The 27,529-nt window shown below is 40.0% G+C and overlaps 1 protein-coding gene across 3 annotated transcripts in view; it reads left to right on the top strand.

Moving 5' to 3' along the window:
- The window catches only part of UNC79 (unc-79 subunit of NALCN channel complex), a 161,654-nt gene that overhangs the window by 117,611 nt on the left and 16,514 nt on the right, over positions 1–27,529 (top strand). For all 3 annotated transcript variants that reach the window (XM_087813828.1, XM_087813833.1, XM_087813832.1), the window contains 8 exons: positions 1,515–1,627; positions 1,716–1,801; positions 2,678–2,851; positions 5,691–5,759; positions 8,688–8,798; positions 14,716–14,820; positions 20,933–21,010; positions 26,480–26,569. In XM_087813828.1, coding sequence (XP_087669954.1) covers positions 1,515–1,627; positions 1,716–1,801; positions 2,678–2,851; positions 5,691–5,759; positions 8,688–8,798; positions 14,716–14,820; positions 20,933–21,010; positions 26,480–26,569 — 826 coding nt within the window. The remainder of the gene's footprint in view (positions 1–1,514; positions 1,628–1,715; positions 1,802–2,677; positions 2,852–5,690; positions 5,760–8,687; positions 8,799–14,715; positions 14,821–20,932; positions 21,011–26,479; positions 26,570–27,529) is intronic.

The following is a 27,529-nucleotide window of genomic DNA, read 5'->3' as shown; positions in this document are numbered from 1 at the left end:
TTTTTAAAAAAATTAATTTTCCAACTTTTTGCTGTTGGTATATGAATATACAATTGACTTTTTGTGTGAACATTGTAATGTAATAAGCTAAGTTCACTTAGTTGTAGTAGTTACTTTAAAGCATTTGTATCTAAAAAATCCTATCACCTGTAAATAGTGACAGTGCCACCTCTCTCTCTGATTTCTGTGCCTTTTATTTTTGTTGGTTGCTCTGCTGCAGTGGCGAGGGCCTCCAGGACAGTAAGGGAGATGTGAGCGAGCGCCCATGCCTCACTCCTGCTCCCATGGGCGAGGTGCTTAGTATCTCGCCGTTCATTATAGGTTTTCATAGCTGCTCTTTACCGGACCGAGGACTTTTTTTCCTTTTTGTTTCTAGTTTGCTGAGATTTTTAATCACAAATGTATGTTGAATTTTTTCAAAGGCATTTTCTGTATCTACTGAAATATATGGTTTTTGCCCTTTATTCTTTAATATATTGAATTCCGCTGATCAGTTTTTGAGTATTAAGCCATTCTTACAGCCCCGGGATCAGCTCTGTTTGGTCATGGTCCACCCTTTCTATTTACAGTCAGATTAAATGTCCAGGAGGACTATTGGGCTGTCTTTTTATTCTTCTTTTCTTTCTTTTTTTTTTTGTTCCTTCTTGTTTTTTGTTTGTTTTGTAATGACTTTATTTTAGAGCTATGTTAGCCTCATAAAATAAGTTGGGAAGGGTTTCTTAAATTTTGAAAGGCTTTGTGAAGTTCAGTGTTATGTCTTCCAGAAGAACTTTTCTGACCCACCAGCTCGAACCAGCATTTCAGGGTAGACTTGGTGCAGTGGAACCATTAAGTAAGAGGGACTTGTTACCAGTTAGCAATCTGGGCTCTTCGATTTCCCCTTTCTTCCTTCTGGTAACCCACCCCGTAAGCACTCTGGGGATGTCCTTTCTAACATGTTAATCCGAGGGGCAGGGCCACATGATCATCTCTCTTGACATGCAGAGGGTAAAGGGGATAACTGCACACATTGAAATCCTTTCCATTTTATAAGAACCAACACAGAGCCCTCCTACCCCCCCAAAACTCCCCAGCTCTCCCAAGGGGAATGAACATCTCCCTGCCGGTTTTTCCTCAGAGCAGCCCTCTCTGTTAGCCAGTGACACTTTCTGGGAGGATCTTGCTGACAATTCTCACCCTGCGTTCTAGTCCTTACCCTGCCGTTCTCTGGGTTTGTGGTCTTGGAAGGTGACCTTTTCTCCCTCGGCCTCGGAACCCTCATCTGTATACTGGGGTGGCTGGAATTAGCCTGGGACCACCCTGCCATTTCCTGGCTCTCTCTTTCTAAAACCTTATTAACAGGATTCTGTGTGATTAGAATATTTCATCTCAGGGATGAAAATGACAATGAGATATCCCATAAGTGGGTTGGTGTGTATAAATGCTGGAACTCTAAATAAATAAGAGAGTAAATACCTAGACTCAGGCTGCTTGTTCCATGATTCCTTGTCTTTTCTTTCCCTGCTCAACCCAAGCATGATGGTTCCTGGCAACGCAGCAGGGGTGGCCAAGCAGTTCCTGCGCTGCATCTTCCACCAGCTGGCCCCCAACGGCATCTTCCCGCAGCTGTTCCAGAGCACCATCAAAGGTAATTCACCCTCGGGGAATGCGCACGCCACCGACGGGGCTAGCCACTGAAACCCGGACCCTGCTCAGTCTCACTGTTCACTTTCCAGATGGGACTTTTTTACGGACCTTAGCCACATCTCTGATGGACTTCAATGAGCTGAGCTCTATTGCTGCTCTCAGTCAGCTCTTGGAGGTAGGTTTGTTTTGATGATACTTGAAGCCCCTACTGAAAACCCTGCTGAGGAAGAAAGTCATTTAATTTAAAAATTAAATTAGAAAATTTTGATATAAAAATTAAAATGTAAATTTAAGATAATTTAAATTTAAGAAATTAATTTTAAAAATTGCCAATGCATAGGAAAGGGTCAGTTAGATACTGGAGTTTTGTATGGATTTACTATTTATTTAAAGCTTCTGGACACCCTCAACCAAAGGGTGGATGCCAGCCATTGAGAACTCACCTCCAAGAACGTCCCACCTTTCAAAGTGTGTGGTGGGTAGAGCAGTGCGCACTGTATCATGAGACTTGGATTCAAATGTCAGTTTCATTTATTCATTGTATCATGAGATTTGGATTCAAGTCCTGTTATTTGATGTATTACGAGACTTGAAGTCAATTCTCAGCTCCACTGCTTATTCGTTGTATTGTGAGACTTGGATTCATGTCTCAGGTCCTCTGCTTAAACTCTCTCAATTAGCTTGGAGTGTTGGCAGACTGCCATAGGGACTTTGCTGCTGGTCATTACTCTTAGTCTTTGGCCAATAGAGTTTCCCGCAAGCATCTTTCATTGTGTCTTTTTAGCACATAACCATACCATGTAGATCTTTAAAAGATGTTTTTCTTGCTCACATTTCACCTTTTCTGACTGGGTCAAAGATCACAATTTTTCCTCCTAAGTTTGAATGTGATTTTTCTCCATACTCCCGCCAGTTGCAGTGATTACCCTATATGGTAGGTACACAACACAATGACTTGAATATGTGATTTTAAAAACTGATCTTTACCTAGTAGCTATATAAATTCCCATGCTGTTTCAACAGTTGATCGCCTATGCTTTTGTGTTTTTAGGGTCTAAATAACAAAAAGAATTTACCAGCAGGGGGTGCTATGATACACTGTTTGGAAAACATTGCTACCTTCATGGAAGCTTTGCCCATGGATTCTCCTAGTAGCCTCTGGACCACAATCAGTAATCAGTTTCAGACATTTTTTGCCAAGCTGCCTTGTGTTTTGCCTCTGAAGGTAAGCCGAGCCGAGGATTTCATTTTAGATTCCTTTTTTCTGTTTGCAGATCATCTGTCTTGGGTGATTTAATGTTATATAAAGGGCTATATGGAATCTTCGTCAGCCAGGGAAAGGAGAATATTATTTAGGTTGTTCTCTCCAAATGTTACAGAATGACCTCTATACGTAGTGATTTCATGTTTTCAGTTTGTTAAGTAAAGGTCAGGAAGACATTAGATTGTGTTTATCTAGAAATTTTTCTCGAGTAGATATTAAATAAATAAATAAGTAGTTTTGTCTAAAGGGAGACCAGACATACTATAAAGCTTCAATTTTAGAGAATTATCTAAATGGGAGTGGTTGCTGTGTATTTGTAAATCCAGTACTTGCAAGATCAGGATGATACTTTGACAGCTTCACACCTTCCTCTCTCCAGCCCACCCTCCAAGAACACACACAGGTGCCTAGCTGGAAATCTGATAGCCTAAGGAACATGTTCAACATGAGCCCACTAAATGTGCAAACAGAATCCTGTACTGTTAAAGCTGGAAGAGACCTATAAAAACCATCCTTTCCAATGTCCCCATTTTCCAGATGGGGGACTACAAATTCAGAGAGGTGGTACAGTGTGAGAATTAGAATTCAGGTCTCCTGACTCCCAGTCCAGTGTCCTTGTCACTAACAGGCTTTAGAGCCCTTCTAAAGCAAGGGTGAATTGAGAGCATTCAGGTCTTGATAGCAGAAAGAAGGGGCTGGGAGTGGCCATTGTGGTCTGTGAGCCTCACTTGTCCCACAAGCTTTCTGTGCTCTATGCAGATCACAGATAGAAGTATTCAATTTGTTAATGAATCACTTGTTAATCTGACAGGTGAAATTACAAGTTAGCAGTACCTCTTCTAAAATGATTATTACAGTATATAAAATGTTTTATAAAGGCCAATCACCTCTAACAGTACCTTTTTCCAAATTGGCAGATTTGGAAAGTGTGACCCCCACATGGGCTCTGTCAGGATGTTAATTCAGGGCCCCTGGGCTTGGTGTGTGCTGCTTTCTGTGAGTTTGAAGCTACCATGAGAGAAGCAGGAACACTGAGACCTTCGCTGTCTCCCACTCCCTCTGATTCTTGGCTCCTCCCAAGCCTGGAGTAGCTGAATCATCTAAGCAAGGAGGATTAGTATTTTGAAAGCATGTGCATGCACAGCTAGCTGCTGTACATAGACACCCAGGGAATCAGATGCACACTTTTTAACGGGGCCGCATGGAACCTCCCTAGGACCAGAGAGCCATCCAGGGCCATCTGTTGCTTAAGAGAAGGGGTGGGGTGTGCCTGGCAAATTCAGATGCCCATGGGCTGATGCTGTAGTCAAAATATTAAACTTGAACACTGACCAGTTGGAAGTATTGCGAGCTGCAAAAACTGGTAAGCCTAATTTGTAACATTCAGTCCTACCCATAGGGACCCTGACTGCCCATAGGCATGGAGTGAGATACGGAAATAAGGAGAACTGAGACCCCTGTGAACTGGAGAGCACCAGTCCCTTCTAACAGGGTCAGCTGCTACTCCTCTCCAGCCAGCTGTTGTGTGGGAATGCAGGCCTCATGCTGTTGATCTTCCTATTTTTTCAAAACGTTATTTCCTCATTTTAAAAACACTGTAGGGAGCAGATGAGCAGCCAGTTTTCAGCTCTTGGTTCAAAGTAAAGTCATGTAAATGTCAGACCAACTCTGATGGGTACTGAGCAGATTAAATAGACCAATGCTTCCCTTAGGAAATACTTGCAAAATACTTTCAGAATGTATGTGAAAATTTGCCCTGCTGAGCCCTGCCTCTGATTATCTCTGCTTTGTTTTTAATCTTGGGGGAAAATACTAAGCCACTGAAAAACCTGTAGTTTGTTCTCATCAGTTTAGAGAAGTGAATAGCAAAATTTAGCGTGCATCAGTGTCCCTGGAGGGCTTCCTGGGCTTTATTCTGAGAGTTTCTGATTCCATAGGGGTGTGGGCTGAGGAGTTGCATTCTAACAAGTTTCCAGGTCATAGAGGTATTGCTGGTACAGGGATTATACATGGAGAAGCACTGGCCCACTTTGTACTACCTTAAAGGAGTTACTATTGTACCCAGCTGCCGAGTCTTAACTGTAGCTTGCTATTGTGATGTCTTTATAATGTTAAATAATATTATTGTTTATTCTTGCTGTAACATTTTCCCCCAGTCCCAGTAAACTCAATTTAAAAAGTACGTTTTGATGTGGAATCTTGCCAAATACAATTCTAATGAATTTGTGAGACATGATTTTCTCTTGTAGAAATTTTACTGCTCTTCCCCAGGTTTTTGTCATGTCTTTTAGTAGCAGAGAAAGGGCAGATGAAACTGATTTTTATTTGGATTAATAAACCTAATGGTTTTAAATCGATCTAAGTTTTTTTCAACATGCCCTTTTACAAATTAGTGTACCTCTGTGGAGTTGGACACATTTAATATCTACCTATCCACCTATCTGTTAGTCCGTCCATCCATTCATCCATCATCCATCCATCCATCCATCCGTCCGTCCGTCCATCCATCCACTCACCCATTCATTATCCAATTCTTTATCCAACTCTGATTTAATTTTAGGTATATATCTTGGAGAAATAGTTTAAGAACTATGTTTAATTACTTAACTGTTTAACATTGTTTAATAAATTGTTTTAAACCTGAGAATGATTTTTTTCAGTGTGAATACATGGCATGGAAAACTACCAGGAGGCAGCTATATCTCAGATTTTATTTCCTAAAATAAATGCTCATAGGAAGTATAAGAAGCAAAGATATAACGATGAGTACTGACTTTTACTTTTTCATATTTATTCACAGTGTTCTTTAGATTCCAGTTTGAGAATTATGATTTGCCTCTTGAAGATACCCTCTACCAATGCCACAAGGGTATGTATGTTTCAGACAAACATAACCAGTTGGTATTTAGTTATTTTTTTAACCTGAGAAGAAGGGCATGGAGCAATACTGAACAAACAGTTATTGCATGCTGAATGCTTCACTTTCAATTTCCTTGAAAATGTGTAGTATGAAGAGCTCTAATATATCACAGTATCATTTTTTATAATTGGTCTTCTTAGTTCTGGGCCATGTCCACCAGTCCGTCCCCTATACTATGAATTAGGTGATCCTTCTAAACATAGATCTCATCCCATTAATTCCTTGCTTTAAAATCTTTGATAATTTCTCATTTCTTTTAGGATAGTGTCCAAAATTCCTTAACGTGGCATATGAGAAGGTACTGCATTCACTTGCCAGCCTGCCTTTCTAATTTAGTCTTCGGCTCCCTGTCCCATCCCCATGCCTCCTGCGTACTTTCAGAATCATCATCAGAACAACCACCACTGGTTTTGAGCACTTACCGTATGGCAGGCATCGTGCTAACAGCTTTACGGTTATAATCTTATTTAATTTCATACTTCCTTGCCTTTGCTTAGGCCACTTCCTTTACCTGAAATGCTTTATACCCTTGTCAGTGAGGTGTACTTCTCACTCTTCAAAATAAGAATTTGAATTTCAGTGAAAAACTGCTCCTGTTCTCTGTAGCAACTTCCACCTAAGTCAGCGCCCGCCAACTGATAGAGCTCTGGGAATTAGCGTAACATGCGGACGCCTCCCCAGCGAGACTCCAGCCTGGGGTCACTCCCCTGTGGATGCCTGGCTGCATTTCTGGCTGCATCATCTGCAAGGGTACAGCGAGTTGCACTGCAGCAGCTTGTAACTCCTGGTTAATATACTGAGAAGGCACAGTTCCTGTAACTTTTTACCTTGAATGTGCTTTCACAGACTCATGGTTTATGCTGGAAAGTCGCGAAAAGATCATTTGATCCGATCTGTTCATTTACAGATAGGGGAAAGGCTCAGAGAGGCGCAGTGCCTGGGCCAAGGTTGGTGGAACCTGGGGCCTCTGATTCCAAGTCCCCTGACTTTTCTGCTGTGCCATGTTGCCTCGTCACCACACTGCTTTGCTAGATGAAAGAGCAAAAAACTGTGTTGGTTTGAATTCAGATTTCTTTGTTTCTTGGCAGTAGGGATGCATTATATATCAACAGAGACATATTCCTGTCCCCACTCATCCATCATCCAAGGCAACAACAGTTACACAGAGCAAAGAATGCTCAATCAGCTGTCCTATTTCAAAGAGTTTCTTGTTAAGGTTTATTTTATGTGGAAAGTACTACATGGGCTTATGCGGGGAATACAGATAAATTAAAGATATAATCCCTGTCCTCAGGGGCAGCTAACATGTAATGAATTCATTTTTGCATTAATAAGGCAAAAGGATCTCAAAATGCTCATATCCTTTGATTTAGTCATTTATTTTCTGGGAATCTATTCTAAGGAAGAAAACACAAATATTATGCAAAACCTCTTTATTGAGATGTTATAATAAAATGTGATATTTTACTACAACATCCCAATGGATGATTATGAAGAATTAAGTAGCATTGGAAATTAGTTTTGTTGTTGTATTAACAAAATGTAGGATTGTATACATGTCAGATTTCAGCTTATAAACTTGTGTGCAACGAAGAAGGGAAATATGGCAAAATGTTATCAGCAGGTGGTAGGAGTAGGATGACTTTTATTTACTGATCTCTGCTTTCTGCAGACCCTGCATTTACACTTTGAGCAGGTATTACTTTTATAACTCAGACAGTTAGGACTATAGAGGTTGAGAGGTAGTGGGGAATAATGGCATGGAAGTCTTTTGGAGCCAAATTAAAACAATCCCGTCTTCCCTGCAGAGCAGTTCTTCCTCTGGAAAATTGCCCTGGAATTTGGCTTTGAATCCCGTTCAATAGCTCCGTGCCTTTGAGCAAGTGACTTGCCTGCTCAACTGCCTCAGCTGCAGCATGGGGATACTAGAGCCTCAGAGCTACGATGCAGATCAAAGCTGATAGTGATGGAGGGCTTACTGCTGCCAAGTGCTTTACATACATTATCTCCTTTAATTCTTACAACAGCATGTTGAGGTGGAGGCCATTATTACCTCATTTTACAGGGGGAACAACCAAGTCCAAAGAGGTTAAATCACCTATTCAAGGTCTCAGAGAGCTAGAGTTTGAAAACATGTGTGTGAAACTCTAGACTTGTGTCATTACCTATTCTAACATACTGTCTCCCCAGGATTGTTATAAAGAATTTGAATCAGATAAACTATATAAAAGCACCTAGCTCTGCCTGATACTTAATAGGTGTTCAATATGTGTTTCTAACTGGCTTCAGAAAGCATATGGATTAAAACTGACCCTTTATGGGTGGATCTCAGATGGAGAAACCAAAACTGACAATGTCTTTCTGATAATAAACATGGGCAGGAAGCTGGGCCATGATGAGTTGTACCTAAGCTTAATAGTGCTTTGGTGCTCACATGCAAGGGTCGGTTTGTGCTGTTTAACTGAGGTGACAGGCTTCTAGAGGAGCTGGATCTGATGAGCCGTAGAGGCCTAGGGATTCTGAGAAATAGAGTAGAAGATCTAATGCAAGCCTCACAGAATATCGATTGCTGGGGGTGCACATGAGGATAGGATTAGAGTTAGGTAGGTTTACAAATGATGCCATCTAGAAAAAAAAGGCTTTTTTCCCCTCTTTTTTTTTTTTTTTTAGCAATAAAATGATTAAATCATGCACTTCAAACCATTGATTGAAGGTGCAGTTCTGTTCTTGTTAGACCAACTGGGTTGCTACAGTAGCCATCTGGCAACAGATTTTAAATAAAAAGGAAAGAATGATCCCATTAAAGTATAAAACTTTAATACTTTTTTAAATGAAAGAATCAGCAGTTGATTTTATTTGGCCCCAATCTCATTGCAGAGTTTGTTGGAACCATTTTCGAAATTGCTCAGCTTTGTAATTCAGAATGCTGTCTTCACTCTGGCCTACCTGGTGGAGGTGTGTGGCTTATGTTACCGAGCTTTCACTAAGGTAAGTGTGCATATGTATGTCAAGTCCCTGTTAGACTAATTGCTTCAATATAGTTTTAAAATGGGTAATTCTACTGAGGTCTAATAAATAGCGTTGGAAAGAAACACTTTACATATGTACATAAAATATCTTAAATACGAAAATTTAGAGGATTGAGGGTCATATAGTTTAGAAAAGAAGAGGTGTTTTGCATGAAATGAGATCATGGTCTAAATGACCTCTTAAAGTCCTTTTCAAGTTCACCCATGATTAGTGGGCAAGGCGTCACTACCTATTACTTTTATACCCAAAGTAGAAAAATATTGGGTTGTCATTTGTAACAGCCCGTGAAGAGCTCCTTAATTCTCATCATTTGTCTGTCTCCCCAGTTCTGGGTTCTTGGCCTCTGAGATTGCAATCTCATCTCTTGTCATCTTGCCTTAATAATGCTTTCTCTATTGAGTTATCTTCAGTATCCCCTGCCCCACCACTGAGGAAGTGGAAAACTACTGCTTGCCTAGTGCAGGTGGCAGCCTTGCTGGAGCTGGTAAACACTAATGGAAGAGCAGGAGGCATTTCTGTCCTTACAATGTGCAGATCTTACTTTTCCAATTTCCAAGTTTGTTTTCAATGGGGTCTCTGTTTCTGCTGTTTTCTTGAATATTCAGAATACTCCTTTCTTCATGTTGTTCACTTCTGTAAGCCCTTTATTTTCTTCATAAAAATCTAATTTTATACCAAGGCTTTTATTCTATTTAAAACACTCTTGTCTCATTTTTTTTCCATCTTGTGTCCTTTCTGCCATGTTAAGTGTTCCATGATAATCTTCTCTTCAGTCTTTCTGATTATAAACCATTACTCTGCCTGGAACGATATGTTTTCCAACTACCAAAATAATAAGTATTTTTTCTTTTTTCAAATCCTTCCTGAAAAATGACTTTTTCCTTTTTTTCACTTTAAAAAAATTGATCTGTAGGACACAGCCCCAAATAGAACAAAAAGATCCTCTATATTTAGAAGACATTTTCTTTATGTTTGATTTGTTTAAATTAATGCATTTTCATAGAGGAAGAACCATAATGAGTTTGTATTTCTTATGTTGTCCACTATAGGTATCGATTATAGGGGACCTTTATCAATTTGGATTCAAGATATTCTTGGCTTTGAATATTCATTATACATTATATCCCCTCATAATCTATCATAACTTTAGAGGCCTCCACTTCCTGCTGCCATCTACCCTTTCTCATTTTCAACTTGAAACTAATGTTACTTATAGAGAGTTTCAATCTAGGGTGTTCCCACCTACCTCATAATGAGAAGCTCTAAGAAATAGGTAAATAGCAGTATCTAATCAAGCCTTCTCCCTATTTAATCCAGAGAAAAGGCATGGAAATGTAAGGGATTTGGAAACTTCCCTTTCTGCCAATCTGGCAGCCTAGATAACCTAAAAACGATTCCACTTAAATACTAGAATTGCTGGATGAAATAAACATGATTTTAAAAGTAAAACTAATTTTATAAAAATAAAAAGAGACAAAAATGGAGAGGGAATTGAGAAACAGAATGGTAAGTATATAAGCTAATATTGTAGAAGTCTTGGGGTGAGGGTTTTGCTTTTCTTAGTAACTTAGTAGCTTGAGTTTTAAAGCCCACACAGAGAAAGAAGATGAGGTTTGGGGACTATATCAGGCTGGGACTTGGAGCTGAGTCATCCCCAGCAGAAAGTCAGAACCCTTGAAAGGCTATACATTTGGTAAAAGGGTGATTTGCAAAGAATATATTCTTATATGGAAGTGACAAAGAATGGAATCTGTCTGAACCTGGAAATTGAGAAAAAGATTTGTAGTAACCTTGAGAATTAGTAAACATAAATCTACCTGTGAACATGTTTAGAGTTTGATTTATAATACCTGCATGCTCTGTGAACCCCAAACTAAAAAGTCAAGTAACATTGGTGCTGAGCAAGTAATAGCATTGGAATGTCTGGTAGAAGTGAACTTGAAGTCAATCCTCAGACCTCTCAGGATTTCCATAATTAAAATTCTGATGAGCATGAGCCACAATCTAAAATTATAAATCATATGAAGAAATAATCCACCATGAGCTTGATTATCAGAGTCAACATATAGCAAGATTATTTCCTCTAAGGATTTCCGATATTAGAACTATGTGATAGAGACTATAAAAACATATTTTAAATGATAAGCATATAAAAGAAGAGAGAAAAACACGAGATCTAGTTACTCAAAAAAGCACACAGAAAGATTCAAAAAAAGTAGAAAGTCTAGAAATTAAATAGTCGCTAACATAAAAAAACAGATTAAACAGCAAATTAGACAGCCAAAGAGGGAATTGGTGAAATGGAAAATAGAACTGAAGAAATTACATAGTATGTAGCAAAGAGAGAGAAAGAGATGAAGATGATAAAGAGAAGATCTAACATGTATTTAATAAGTGTTTCAGAATGGGAAAATGGGATTTTTAGCAATTCTAGAATTGATGAAAATCATTCATGCTTTGATTCAGGAAGCACAATGAGCACTAAAAGTATTACAAATAAACTAAAATTTTACCTGCACATGTCATAGTGTACATGAGTAACATACAACTTGGCAGAACAACCAAGACAGATAAGATTTTTTTAAGAGCAACAAAGAGAAAAGACACTCTATAGATAGACTGACAACAAACTTATCAACAGCACAATGTAAGCCAGAGGATAATGGAAAAAATGTCTTTAAAATTATGAGAAAAAGATAACTGTTCATCTGGAATTCTCTACCAGCTAAGCTATTATTTAAGAGTGAAGCCTAAATTATTAGGAAAATTAGAAATTTCCTAATATATTTTTAACTGAAACAAGTACTAAAAGATGTATTACAACATATTATGAGGCCAATAGACTGTTGAAACCAAACAGACAAAGGCAATAGGGGCAAGAAAAATTATAGGCCAATTATACTTCAGAGATGTAAAAATTCTGAAGGAATAACATGCATTAAAACTAAAGCCTCATGACCCAGTGAGGATTTTCTTGAAATGTAACAATGGTTAAATATTAGAACATCTATTTATGTTACCGTGTTACCAGATTAATGGAGAAAAACTTTTATCATTATCTCAACAGATAATAAAAGAAGCACTCTTTCTAATGTAACATCCATTTATGATAATTCTTGTCAGACTAGGAATAGAAGGAGCTTCTTTAACTTGACAAAGGTTGTTAACCAGAAACCCCTAGGAAACATTATACTTAACGGTGAAGTGCCAGCAGTAGTACCCTTAAAATCGCAAGTAAGACAAGGATGCCCTTTATCCCTGTTTCTGTTCACTCTGGTCCTGGATGTCCTCCTAAGTTCTATAAGACAGGAGGAAGAAATTAAACATATGAGGATCGGAAAGGAAAATAAAACTTTCACTTTTCATAGACATGTCACTATAAATGGACCAAAGAGAATCTCTCTATAGACACCATTTTGTAGCTTGTGTAAGAAAGTTCAGCAAGGGTGCCAGGTACAAATGAATACTCAGAAATCATCCACCTTCACCTTCAGCTAAGATGATTATAAAAGTTACTTTAAAATACCATTGATTGTGGCAACAGAAATAAATTTAATAAAATGTGCAGGAACTTTATGGAGGTAACCAGAAAATGTTATTAAACAACATTTAATGAATAGACACAGAGCTCATGTTCATCGATGAGGACCCAGCATGATAAAGAAGCTAATTCTCACAAAATAACCTATAAATTTAATATAATTTCAATAAAAATCCTAGACTTTTCTCTGATAATGATGGACTAGATAATCTGAACCTATCCTCCCATTTAACTTAAAAAGTTAAAAAAAAAGTGAACAGAATATTTTCTGAAAACTTTTAAAAAGCATTAAAATGCTAATCAGATATAGGAGAATTACCAGGCTAAGACCTGGGAGAGCACAGAAATGTAGAGATGTGAGCCTAGCACTGAAGGCATTTTTGCCCTGGGGGTGTTGCCTATCTGGAAGACGTGACCGACTGAGCTCCAATTCTGGAAGATTCAGGGTAGGGGAACAAAAGTCACAACCCAGGATCTACCAAGAGTGGTAACTCTAATACACCCACCCACACAGACACTTTTGGTCAGAACCACAAAGTAATGATATGCCCTCATGCGGACGCAGCTGGATGTCAAGTTCTTTGCTTGCTAGAGGTAAGAAAGTACAAGGCTTGTATGTTTATTGAGGCAACACTGGACCTCTGGTGCCTCCAGTACCTGGCAGAAACAAACAGAAAGCTCTTTGGAGGAAGACAACATTTCACATAAGTACCGCATGCTAACCGATTACGCGACTGGAGCTCCGACAACATTTCAGTTCTCAAATAATTTTTATGAAAAAAAAAATTTTTAAACAATAATTTATTGATTTTTAGAGAGAGAGGAAGGGAGAGGGAAACATCAACATGAAAGCATAACATCGATCAGCTTGCCTCCCTCATGGCCCCCTCCTGGGGATCGAGCCCGCAACCCCCGCATGTACCCCAACCAGGAATCAAACTGGCAATCTTTCAGTGCACAGGACAAGGCCCAACCAACTGAGCCACACTGGCCAAGGCTATGAATAATTTTTAATAAAGCATCCAGCATGCAAAGATAACCAGGCAGATGAGGAGTCAAGACAGCATGAGCACTAATGAGTAGAAAGAAAAGACAGTGGATACAAACCAACAGGGTCTCTAGGTACTTGGTTATGGTTAAGAAAAGATACACAGGGGGCTTCTAAGATGCTCACAGTGTGCTGTTGCTTGATCTGGTGCTGATACTAATCCCTTTATCTGTACACTTATGTTTTATGTACTTTTCTGCATGTATGTTATAGTTGACAATGAAAAAAGGCTTACAAAATTGAAAACAACCTAGTGTTCCATTAATAGGAGGACAGATCGATATATTTTGGTATGTTCATATGTAACATATTATTAATCCATTTAGCTGAAAGAACCAGAGCTATGTGTATCAACAGGGCTAACTTCAAAAATATAATGTAGTGACCCTGGTCCCTGTGGCTCAGTTGGTTGGGCATCACCCTGTGCACTGAAGGGACAACCAGACTCAAAATAGCAGCTACTTTAAGGAAGGGAGAAAGAACAGAGAGTGCTACATAGGTAGCTTCGACAGTTTCTGTGGTGTTTGATTTATTATTTAAAAAAATGTAAAATCAAAGCAAAATGTTAAAATTTGACATGATACATAATATATTCCATCTATTTTACTTTATGCTTAAAATTGTCCATTTAAAAAGTAAGTTCCTTAGAGAGAATATGAGATCCTTTAAGCAGGTGTACATGTTTCCCTCTAAATTATTTTCTATTAAAAAAAAAGCGCTTTTAGATTTGTTGAATTTTTGCAGTTCTGGGAACTTGTGTCATTCCCGGTGAGTAAGAACCAAATCCTGTGGTTTCCGTGTTGAAGAGCAGGCCTGTCTTCTTACCCGTTAAATGATCTGTTGTTATTGCTGTAGTAAACTCATGACACACAAATGCCTTTTCAAAACTTTTCCTTTGTTCTGTTAATTTTATTTATTAAGGACAACTCATTATGCGTTTTATTTTTATTTTATTTATTATTTTTTAAAACCAAACATATCTTTATTGATTTCAGAGAGAGGAAGGGAGAGGGAGAGAGAGAGAGAGAAACATCAATGATGAGAGAGTCATCGATCCGCTGCCCAGCCTGCAACCTGGGCATGTGCCCTGATTGGGAATCGAACCCCGATCTCCTGGATCCTAGGTCGATGCTCAACCGCTTAGCCACGCCCGGCCGGGCCTCATTATGCATTTTAAAATACTGTTTTTTATTTCTGACCTGCGACTCTTTTGGAAGCTCTTTTGGCATAGATCTATTCTAATTGAATTCGTAGAAATTGCTCACCTTCTCTTTTGTTTTCTTTAGGAGCGGGATAAATTGTACTTGTCTCGCAGTGTTGTCCTAGAACTCCTGCAGGCCCTGAAGCTGAAATCTCCTTTACCAGATACAAACCTGCTCCTGCTTGTCCAGGTAGGCTGATGCCTTGTTTGTAATACTTCATGAGATTCACTTATGTTTGGAAAAATTAAGGAAGGTATGGGGCATATGCATAAATCAAATATTTCTGCACCTGTTATGTGCCAGGCAGTACGGTAGGTGCTTTACATATTCCCCTCACTTTACCTTACTGCCATGGGAGTTCTTGGTTCTGTATCGTAGATAAGGAGACTGAGGCTCTGGGGGGTTCAGTGACTTGCCCAAGATCACGCAGCTGGCGTAAGGAGAGTCAGCACCCGACCACAGGGTCTGTTCGTTGTGGAGCACAGCCTCGTCAGGTTTTCCATTCCCCGCCCAGATGACCGTAACAGCTCTGAGCTTTTGGTACTGCCTTCTTCTCCCCAGACCAATCCAGTCTTCTGGTTTATGGCTGCCTAAATGAATTTTGCTAAACCTCTATTTTTTATCAGATCACACCCTGCATTGAAAACCTGCAGTGACTTCCTAGTGCCTGAACGACCGAGGTCTTCCATTATCTGGCTGCATTTGACTCCTCAGCGGTATTTCCCATGACAGATGTTCCCTGACCGCCTGTTTTGGGCTGGGGTCTGGTAATGCAGAGATGTAGAGGCATGGGTCCTGTGCCAGTAATGTGCCAACCATTATGCAGCGTGTAAGGTCCTGTAGAGGAGGAGTGGCCCGCTCAGCCGGGGCGGTGGAGGAAGGCCCCTTAAGCCATTGTGCCCCCTGACCTGGCCCAGGCGCTGGGGAAGCAGAGATGAGCAAGCCATGGCCCCTTCCTCCAGGCTGTATTACCTGGTAGGTGAAGCTGACATGTAAACAAAAATTCCCACCGTAGTGTAATGGGCACAGTGGCAGAGGCGTGCACTGAGTAGGGAAGTGGTGTAGAAAAGGGACTGTGTGCACCTTGAAGGGTGCACAGAAATTGAGGTGTTTATCCAGGAGAAGAGGAGGAGGGACACCTGTCATTTACCAGCTAATAGACACTACTTGGGCCCCTTCCTTCACTACTATATACTACTGGTCCTTAGGACCACAATTGAGTTTTTCCACAAAGCCTTGAGATTTAATAAAAAGTTGGTGTACTTTCACTGAAGAATCGTCTTCAGTTGCCTTTGAAGAGCTTTTTTTGGTCACATTGAAGCTCTGTGAGAGCAGCGATTGCTGGAAAATGACAGCAGTGGGTGTGAGACATGATGTGGTCAGAATGAAGTGGCTCCCATTGAACCAAGATGTTAGACAGCCCAAGAGGAGGGTAGAAGCAAAACCACAGCCTGGAAATACCTGTGTTCCCGAGGTCAGGCAGGTATTCACCCTCTTCCGGTGGGTTGCCATGGGCCAGCCCCTCCTACTCACACTCAAGTCACTTGCTTCTGATAGTGTTTTGGTTGGTGACCTGCCACCTCAAAATAGCCTAGGTTTCAGGCCCTGAAGGTGCTTTCCCGTGGGCATCAGGGAGCGTTCTGTTAATTGCCCCCAGCCTTGAGCAGAGCTGATCTGTGAGGCGGATCTTCTCGGGGTCTAGCCCCTGACGCCGTGACTGCAGCCGAGGGCTGGTTTCCTATGAAGTACATGAGTCAACCATAATAGGAACTTGCCACAAGACAGCAGCCCAACACTGACTGTTTCAATAGCCCAGCACTTAAGGAAACCATGAAAACAGTGATTATGCGTCACAGTGAGGTAAATAAATAACAAAACCAGATTTGTTTCAGGAAGAAAGAAGGCAAAAAAGTAGATTCTTCTGAGTGTGTTTTTTGGATTCTCATATGCCATGTCAATGAATTTCATTTTCATCTTTTTGAAACAAATGTGTATTTGTCATTGAATCATTAAATTTAAAACATCAAGTTGTAAAATTATTTAGGTTGGAAAGGTGTTTTGGAGACATTTTGAGGTCGTGCCCATGAGGAACAACTTTATGAATGTTTCCACCTCCAACAAAGCAGGTTAAGCATCTTGCCGTTTTGAAGTAGTACATCTTTGTTTGTTCTATAAGCTTTTAGAATAAACAGTTTTAATTACTGAGAGAAATAAAAAGGAGGCATACTTAAAAGTTCCCATGTCTACCCTGTGATTTCTGGCTAACTGGTGGAGAGGAGTTCTATGTGGGACCACTCATGGGATGAAGAAGCCACTTGCCTCTCTTCATGAATAGTCCATCTTTCTGTGGGTTTTCCTGTTACTTTTTCTCTTGCCCTTGACTGCCTGGGTCCTCCAGGTGTTCCCTGGAGAATAGCACAGGGTATAACCTGCTCTCTGGTAGTTTCTCTTAGGCCAGAGAGTTTAGCCTGGAGTCAGAGAAAGCTCTTCCCTTTACCGATGGGGCATGCCAGGCCCTCGCTCCTGGAGGATTAGCTCCCAGTATGGACAGATACTGTGTCTGAGGCAGACAGTGACTTCCTTTATAGATGTCAGTGACCACCATCTGAAGGCAGTGGGGTGGCTTTGTTTAACTGAAAATGCAACTTGAAAACAGAAAAGAAAGAAACATTTGGAAGGAAAAACCCCCCTGATGAGCCATCATAAATGACACTGGCCCCGTTAGAGAGAAGTCAATTTTTTAAACCTTGGATTTGCCCTTCTTTCTTTCACCCTCCAGGAAAGCAGTCGGGTGTGTCCTCTACCTCTTGAATTAATAACTTAGATGAGCTCATAGAGATGGAGCTGTTTACATTCTCATAGACAGACCATGCCCTTGTTGTTTACCACATACTCTGTCTGTAAGCGTCCCCTTAAAAACAGTGAAACACTTGCCCAGGGAATGTGGGGCCACAAAGCTCTGAACACTTCAAGGCAGTGGTAGGTGCCAATCTGTTTTTAAATGCCTAGAATTTCTTCCTGGAGGCTGAGATCATGGGAAACCTCCCACTGGCTATAGTGATTGTCCAGCCATGACTCCTACTGTTTTTACTTACGTATAGTCAGGTGGCCTTAGATATTCAAGTGGATTTTTTTTTTAAAGAAAAAAAGCATGGAGACAGGGAAGAATTTTCAAAATAGAAAAAAGATATGTATCCTTCAGAATCTAATCCCTGTCAATCATCAGGGTGTGGTTCTTCTGCACTTTGGACCGAGGCTCTATCTGATTGTTTTAATTCCGATCTATTGACAGTTTTGCTTTCACTTACAGCGTTTTCTCTTCTGCTGGTCTGCTGCAGATGCTTTATGTGTTAGATGTTATTGTAAGTGTTCTCAAGATGGATTAAAGCAGTTTTCCTAATAGAGTGATAACCCATTAACAGCTACAAAGGCTATAGAAATGCTCAAATCCAAAAGAACATCCTCGGCTCCTATTACATGTCAAGAGTAGACATTTTGCTGATTTGCACGGAGCACTCCCACTGTGTGGGATACACCTGCACATTCAAGTGTGAGAAACCGTGTGGGTGGCAGGTTTTCTTTTAAAGATCGGTTAGTTGTGGGCTGGAGGACAATGAAACGGCAGGGGCACCGCTGCTCTTTTTGACTCACAGGTGCTATGGATGTGGGATTATTAATATTGGTTGAGTTACTTACAGTCTGATCGCTCTTTAGGATGAGAGGTGGAGATACTATTTTGAGTCTCATTTCGATAATGAATTTAGTAATGACACATAATGGATATTGCATTTCTTCTGCATTCTTTTGTATTCGTGCGGGAGTGCATATTTCTATCTGCATATAAAATTCTTCCTTGTATGGCAGTCATCCTTTCCCTCTCTGATTTTAGTTACATCTTTATATTTATACGAGCAATTCTATAAAATTTTAATGGAGTTTTTCACTTCCTGGTTAGCAGCTATATAAAATGAAGACAGAAAAGTTTACTTAGTTGTACATATTATGTTAAAATGCACTGGATTAAAATGCATTGATAAAAAGTAAATAGATGGTTTTGGGCTTATGCACTTTTATACCCTTTGATATACCAACTCTCTGCAGCACCTCCATAGCTTTTAGGGTGATTTTGATTAGTTTTGGCTTCCAAGAGTTATCACAGATCAGACATTTGAATTTAGCCTCATATCTTGACACTTACATTATGTTGCTCCTTCCCCTTTGCTGAGCATGGTAGGTGAGAGAGGCTCCTGCTGATGGGAGACGGAGATGGTTGAAGTTTCTCTTCACAAATCCTATCTTGCCCTAAGGGCACAGGTGGGCTGTGCAGGCATTCTTTAGGGGGCTGAAGGCTCTAGACCACCTAGGGGCACTCCTGCTGCCTGGGCTCCCCTTCCCTCACACTTCCATGCAGTTCTCTCTTGCCCTTGGCCTCTCTTAGCTGTAGTCTCTCATTTCTGTTTTAAAGAAATTAATTAAAATGTTGGTGTCCTGGCAGAGGTTTCAGAACTTAGTGATAAGTAGTTTGTCTTAGATTGCAGACTCGGAGAGTTTTGAAATGAGGAAAACTATCTGCCAGGAATTGGGGAGTTCCTTCTTTTCACCATGTACTTCTATCAGATTTTTTACTTACAGGTTTTGGCCGAAGGTACAGGCTTTACTTTTAAAAAAATCCTGATTTATTTAATTTTCCTTGTATTAGAAATAAACCCAAATTAGAAGAGCAGACATAAGCATTCTTGAATAAAATAATGGAAAATTTTAGGCATTCCCTGGATGTTGCTAGCCGGCACTTTCTTTGCCAGATTCAGAGTTAACGGCAAATAGATTCTTCAGTTTTCTGTAACTGTATTTGAAGCAAGTGCAGATGACAGAATGTGAGCGTGGAGATGTGTGCTCGCTCCTGCCACGCGGCTTTCGGAGTTCCGTTTGCTGTCTTCTCATGCCTGCTCGGTTACCTGTACTGAAACACCTTTCGTGGAGGAACACACATGAAGACCAGCTTGTGGCCTTGAACAAGAACTCTGAGGACTTCTTGACCTTAGAAGGCCTTTGGCTTATAGCTTCTCCTTCTTAGCGAAAACCTGCTGCCTATTAGTAATGCTTTGATTGTAACTCCTGATTAGTCTGCAGTATGCTGGTTTCTGTTCCTCGGCAGGCCTCCTTGAGATTTTTTTCTACCACCCTAACCCATATTACTCTCCCCAGTTTGGCAGGGTCTGAGCCTGCCTTGCTGAACTCATCTCATTGTCTTGACCTCCCTAACTTTTCTGTGCTCTTTAGGCATGAGAGTGACATGAATTAGAAGGAGGGGCTGTCAGCGTCAAAGCTTTGTTCCGAGCCTCTGGACCCTGCATAGCAGTACTTTGGATTCCAAAGTGATTGGGGCTACTGGGCAGAAGCCAGGAGAGAGAGATTGACCAGGAAATAATTGCTTATAGTAAACCCTACATACAGACTTTATGTTTAACTTTTCCCCTAAAACCATTAATAAATATTTGGGTGTTGCATTTAGTGGGAAACACCTGTAAAAATCTGTAAAGAAGGAAATTAAATTATAATCTGGCAAATCCATCCTCATGATCTCAAGACATAATTGATTAATCAGTTCATTTCACAAACTTTTACTGAGCCCCTCTGAGATGTCGGGCATGAACCTAGTGCTGGGGGTGAGGTGCCTTGAGTCTGTGCTCTCGAAGAGCTCGGAGCAGGTTATGAAATAGACTCATAGGTCATTGCAATCTAATGTCACGACTGTTACAATGGAAGTATGTGAAAAGTCCTGTGGGGACACAGAGCAGGAGCGGGGCTCATTATCAGCACAGAGGACAGGCGTGAATGAAGTGGGAGAAGGAAGGCCAGATCCAGAGGGGAAGCAACAGCTAGAATACTCACTCTGCGGTTAATCGTTTTTCTGTTTTCATTCTAAATGTATGATATAATGATAGAAGTCTGGAAGAATCTATGAAAATTCAGTAACTGTCAGGAAGTGCTGAAAATAAATAGAATAACTTCAGAATGAATCTGACAATGCTGACATCTTTTCTTCCTTGACTGAACGCATGTTTCCAGTGTCATTTAGCTGTCTGGGTAAAGTAAGAATCTGTGTTATGTGCTGTGATTGTGAATTTCTCATAGAAATCAACTGTCATGATTAGCAAGTACCATAAATCCAGGGCAGATTGTCACGAAAGCAAACACTAATGAATTTAAGCCAAGTTAATAAAATTATAAACTACTTATTACTGTCCAAATTACTGTCCAAATGCTCTTAAAAATAATTATCCTTTCAATTTCTTATTAGTTTATTTGTGCAGATGCTGGAACCAAACTAGCTGAGTCGACAATCCTGAGCAAGCAGATGATCGCCTCTGTACCTGGAGTAAGTACGGACTGAATTAATTGTCTGCATTTTATGTTTTCTCATTTCCTCATTTAGCAAAGAGGTATTTTTGACCTGTGTCTTGGTTCACTTTGATAGACTATGCACTAAAATTGAAAACATATTAGCATCTTTTTAAAAAGAGCACTAGTGAAAAATTAAACTAACCCCAGCCCTTGGATACGTTTAATTCCAGGAAACATGAATAAAATTGAAGCAGCTAGTTAAGGTGAGAAAAGAATTACCAGACATAAAGAATAGACTTGGCCCTGCTGGGTGGCTCAGTTGGTTGGAGTGTCGTCCCATACAGCAGAAACGTTGCGGGGTTGATTCCTGGTCAGGGCACATACCTAGAGTGTGGGTTTGGTCCCCGGTCGGGGTGCATATGGGAGGCAACTGATCGATCTTTCTCTCCCTCTCCCTTCTTCTCTGTCTCTCAAATCAATAAAAATATATCCTCGGGTCAGGATTAAAAAAAAAAAAAGAGAGAGAGAGAGAATAGATTTGATTAAAGTTCTATTTTTCCAGAATCAATTTTCCTACACTGGCTCCCTGTAAGCAATTTGATTGAACTACTTCCAGAAAGAAATAAGCATTGTAATGCCATGTTTTCCTTTATAATATTTTCTCTGAAAGTTAAACAATTTCCATTGTCAGCTAGTAAACTATTTGGTAAAATATGTTACCAGAATTGCTTAACCATAGCAAGTTTACTACGACAAAATCAGAAACTTTAGAGATGTTGTTCACTGAAAACAATTATTTAAATTTTCAGTAGAAAAAAATTTAATAAAGAAAAGGATCATCTATAATTCCTTTGCCTTATAACGAGAACTGTATTGTTTATAATATTTCCCATATTTTGATCTATTTAGTATCCTAATCAGCTTATTCCCATATTGTCAGAAATTTATATACTTTCTAGTTTCTTTGCTAATACATATATTTGTTATATATGTTATATATAATACAAAGATTACCTTCATCTTTATTTTGAATTATATCATTGGGATTAATTCCTTAAAGAGTAGGAATATATTATATATTTTCATATTGTTTTCCAAAAAGGTTTTATTAATTTACATTTAGAAGTACACCAATTTTACCCACAACATTAAACATTTTTTTAAAACTACTGTTTATTTTTTTATTTGTAGAAATTTAGAGAGAGGAAAAAATAATCATTCAATAGGTAATTTTACTGCTAACATATTAATGTGTTTTCTTTCTCTTTTTCCATGTATTTGTTTGAACACAGTTGAAACCGTAATATAAGTGCCACTTTGGTTCACACGTCATAAGCATTTTCCCCAAAGTTTAGTGGCTGCAGAATATTACCTCATGGGAATGTACCATAGAATAGTGGTTAAAAGTGTAAGGACTAGAGTCACAGCAGAGACTGAGGTCTGCCATTTACTAGCTGTGTGATCAGGAAAGTCAGTTGACCTGTGATTCTTTTTTATTTTTAATATGTTTTTATTGACTTTAGAGAGAGAGGAAGGGGTTTGGGGGAGGGGGAGAGAGAGAAAGAGAAATATCTGTGTGAGAGAGAAACATCTATGTGAGAAAGAAGCATCTTTCAGTTGCCTCCCCTATGCCCCCTGACCAGGAACTGAACCGGTGACCCTTCGCTGGTGCATGGGACAGCGCTCAGCCAACTGGGCCACACAGGCAGGAGCAACCTGTGATTCTTTGATTTGTATTATCTGTAGAATGGGATGTGACAGGCCCAATGTCTAGGTTGAAGATTGAATAAAAAAATGCATGAAAAACATATCAGCCAGGCATGTAGTAAGTACTGAGTAAACAATAACTATTAAAATAATATTAATAAGCATTAATTCTTTTTGGATATTTTAGTTATTTTCAATACTCTGCAGTTGTAACATCAGTTGTAATATGTGATAAACATCTTTGTGCTTAAACCTTTGTCTGTATTGTAGACTGTATTTTTATAATCAATTTCTGGGAGTAGGATTACTAGACACTGCTTTTTTAAGAGTTCTTAATAGTAATTAGGGTAATGCTATGAGATAAAATGCCAGTGCTCAGCGACTTAGCACACGAAAAGTTTATCGTTTGCTCCTGTGAAGCTAAAATGGGTACCTTCATTAGTAGAGGGAGGAGGGCTTCCATATGGACACTTAGTGATCAGGTTCCTTCTGTGCTGTGCAGTCCTCTATAATCAGCTGATGGTGGGAAAAGAGAAGAGAACATGGTGCGTGGAAGGTTTTCATGCACCAAGCCTAAACGGGTTGTGTGTTTTTTCTACTTAGATCCCCCTGGCTAGGACTCAGCCACATGGCCTCACCTAACTGCAAGGGAGGGTGGGAAATGGGGTCTAGTCTCATGCCAGGGAAGCAGTGCTCCTGTGAGTAGCTAGCCGGTCTCTGCTGCACACTCACTGGTTTACCTACTGTTCAGTTCTTTAAGACTCAGTATTTGCTGCTTATGTGATAGCTTAAAAATATTATCCTTAATATAGCAAAGGTTTATTGAAATCGACAAGTAAAAGACAAACATTCCAATAACAACAGAAAAACAAAAACAGATGTAGGAACCAAATATAGAACCCTTTCCAACGACCAATAAGCCATTCAAAACATACCTTTTACCCTCACTAGCCATCAGTGGATTGTAAATTAATATAAAATACAAAAACATTAAAAATAAAAATTAAAGTCAGCTAGCAAATCAGCGGGTTTTTCTTAATGAATGAACTCATTCATGATGAAGTGAAACAAGCATTCGTATAATCTCCCAGTAGTAGTGGAAAATGAAGCACCGTGTACTTCTGCGCATATGTTCCAGGAAATAACTAGTGTGCACATAAGGAATTTACACAAGTATGTTTATTAAAGCAGCATTTGAAATAGCAAATATATGGAAATAAAATTAATGTCCAATGTTAGGATTTTGTTTAAGTAAAATAAGGTGTATCTATAAGATGCATTATTATGTGACTACCAAGTCAAGTTTTCAAAGAATATTTAATTAACTGGAAAATGTATATGATGCATTTAATATAAAAACAGGTTAGAAAAAAATCTCAGTCTTATAAAAGTTATGTATGTGTGTGTTATATACATTCAAAAGAACTTGGAAGGAAGTATTAACAGTGCCTGTCTCACAGGCGAAGGACAGGAACTAGGGTTACAGTGATTTTTATTTTTATTTTTACTAATTTGTATTTTCCAAGTTTTCTACATTGCACATGTTGCTTTTATTATTTAAGCAATGTAACTTTAAAATCAGACATAAGTTTTGAGGAGGAATTGGATATGATTCGTTTCAATTCATGTTTTTGGGTTAGAGTATGTTTTCAACGCCTTTATCATCAGCTTTCCTATTGGAATAACTAAAGGCCTTCTGAAACAAGTGGAACATGGCTCTTTAGAGTCTTTATGGTTGTTGTTTTTTTAAAATATATCTTTATTGATTTCAGAGAGAGGAAGGGAGAGGGAGAGAGAGAGAAACATCAGTGATGAGAGAGTCATTGATCGGCTGCCTCCTGCATGCCCTGACTGGGGATGGAGCCTGCAACCCTGGCATGTGCCCTGACTGGGAATCGAACTGCGATCTCCTGGATCCCAGGTCGATGCTCAGCCACTGAACCATGCCCAGTCCAGCTCTTTATGTTTTTTAATAACATGCCTAAGGTTATACTTATGTTTTGCAGAGTAAAAAAGGGGGAACTGGAAATGATATACTTTGTTTTATAAGGGTATATGGCTCACTAAGGTTTTCATGATTATAAAGTATACTTTAAGACTTTTATTAGATGTAGTTGCTGGTCTCTAGAGCAAACATAACTGAGTAATAGTAAATTCTTTGCTCTCATTTTTTTTGCAGTTTAAACTTAAAAGACAAATATTAAATAATGTTCCTGGTAATTATTTTCTGTGATATTTGCCTACTTGAAACGGTACAAAATATTGCCAGCAAAAGAAACAAATCCCTTTCAAGAAGCGCAAGAGCAGAGTATGTGCTCCTATTAGTATGACATGTGAAAGGTCAGAGAAAATGGAATAAATTGGGTGGAAATCCTTTCTTGCATTAAAGGATTAATATTCCAAAAGCAGGGACACAACACACTTTTATAATTCCTTCACTTGATTTAAATTAGAAGGAAACCTTAGCATGTATGAAATGCTTGGCAAACGCTCTGACAGAACTGCCAGTGACCTCATTCTGCTGTTTGTTACCCTGTCAGGGGACCTGACAGGCGTGACGTCCTAGAAGAGAGAGAAGGTGATATAGTTCAGGACTGTGCAGATATACATGAATGTGGGAAAATAATTTCTGACTGGGTGAGCGTGTTAAGCATCTAATGTTCCAGATTTTCCTAAAGAAAGCTAAGGAAGGCCTTCGCATAGTATTCAGACGGCTTCCAAGACGGCCTGCTTTTGACCCACATTAAACCCCCACTGATGGATGGGTTCCCTCCTACAGCTTTGATGAGCAGCCTGTCTGCCCACTTTCCTTTCCTCTGCTTATAACCCACATTCACTGCAGGGCCCCAAGAGAGCAGGCTCGTGCCACTGCAGGGCCCCGAGAGAGCAGGCTCGTGCCACTGCAGGGCCCCGAGAGAGCAGGCTCGTGCCACTGCAGGGCCCCGAGAGAGCAGGCTCGTGCCACTGCAGGGCCCCGAGAGAGCAGGCTCGTGCCACTGCAGGGCCCCGAGAGAGCAGGCTCGTGCCACTGCAGGGCCCCGAGAGAGCAGGCTCGTGCCACTGCAGGGCACCGAGAGAGCAGGCTTGTGCCACTTAGTAACTTGAAGCACAAGTATCCTTTTTTTTTTCCCTTAAATCCTCACAAACATGCTACTAGTGCCTGGGGAAGATAACCGTTTTGTTTATTTACTTACCTCTAGGAAGAACACAACAGTAATTACATTTATCTACTTTGTAGTGTACCTGCCGTATATGAGTTAAGTTGTAAGTGGCTTGACTTGAATATAAAAATTCTTGACTCTTCTAGCAAACACAATATTTGTTTATATACTTTTGTTTTTAATAGAGAAAGCCAGGATTCTGGTGGCGGAATTTGGTGTCACGTATTTGATGTGTATCTAAGACTCCCTAGAGTGATAAAGTGTTGCTGTAGTTTTAGTGTGACTCATGTCACAAAGACTGCTACTAATGGCTTTACATAGGCTAAATCTTTGTATACCAACCACTTGAAAAACAAACAGAAACCAGTTAGATCGCCCAGAAGAAAAAAGCATGCCCACCTTGTCTCCCGTAGGTCATTTCTTTGCTCTCCACCACAAACCTTTTATCAATTTTTGTCCCAACGCCGGGCAGACAATCACAGACTGTGCTGAGAGTAATAGAGTGAGTCAGAAATCCAGAAAATGAAACAACTCATTAGCAAACAGCGTGAAACAGAGCGAGACAGTCGAGGCAGTCAGGGCAGAGAGGAAGGCCGTGACTCAGAGTGCACCCCGGCGGTGTCCTTGTGTTTCAGTGCGGGACCGCGGCCATGGAGTGCGTGCGGCAGTCCATCAGCGAGGTGCTGGATTTCATGGCAGACATGCACACGCTAACCAAGCTCAAGGTAAGAGCGCTTCCAGCTGCCTATCTCTTAGGTTAACAAAGCAGAGACAGTTGGAGAGACTTAAGCAGACCAAATGGGACTTCACTGTTACCTGGATGAGCCCACGTCTGGGGAGCCTGAAGAACGGAGTCCCACCTCTGCAAAGAGGGAAAGGTGAAAGGAAAGGACATTTACATGGCATTGGCTATGTGCATAGCTTTACTTTTGCCACTTTTTCAGTTCTCACAATGCCCCTATTAAGGTGTTATCCCCATTTTACAAATGTTGAAACCGAGGCCCGAGGTGGTACAGTAATTTGCCCAAGGTCACACTACTAAGTGGTGGAGTCAGGGTTGACCTAAGACTATAGTGACTCCCAAACCATTAGCTTTGCACTAGGCCACAAAGCCTCATTTAACTCCCTAAGCCTCAGTTTCCTAATTTGCAAAACAAATCCAATGATACCTGCCTTTGCTGACTGTTACAAGGTTTGATGTTAAATAATGCATATGAAGAGATTTTGTAAGCTATAACACATTATGCGAATGTAAGCAGTTTATGGTTTTTATCTGCATTGAACCTATCTTCTTCAAGAAAATAATTAAAGACAAGGGGTAGAACAAACTTTAATTTGCAAGTGGGCAAAATCCCAGTGAATTTGTTGAGTTTATTGACGGTTTTGCAGGGTGGAACAAATTGCTGATGCAAGTCAAGTTCCCTGCCATGAGTGGACTAAAAGATTGATAGTTTGAGAGATTTGAGGTAGGCCCTAGACACAGGGCAGAAGGGAATCTAAACATGGCCCAACAAGCAGCCAGATTGCAATCTGGCATCAAATGATTCTTTTTTGTTAAACAGGATCTAGTCATGCCAGAAGTCCATCAGCTAAAAATATGGTCCCTTCCTCACCCAACACAGTGGCCAGACTGCTCAGATGATCTAAGTGTTTCTTGGGACAGCAATAGATTTGCACATTCCAGT

This window comes from Miniopterus natalensis, chromosome 1, assembly GCF_054644295.1.
Source record: "Miniopterus natalensis isolate mMinNat1 chromosome 1, mMinNat1.hap1, whole genome shotgun sequence".
Taxonomy (NCBI): domain Eukaryota; kingdom Metazoa; phylum Chordata; class Mammalia; order Chiroptera; family Miniopteridae; genus Miniopterus; species Miniopterus natalensis.
This window is presented reverse-complemented; position numbering and strand designations above follow the sequence as displayed.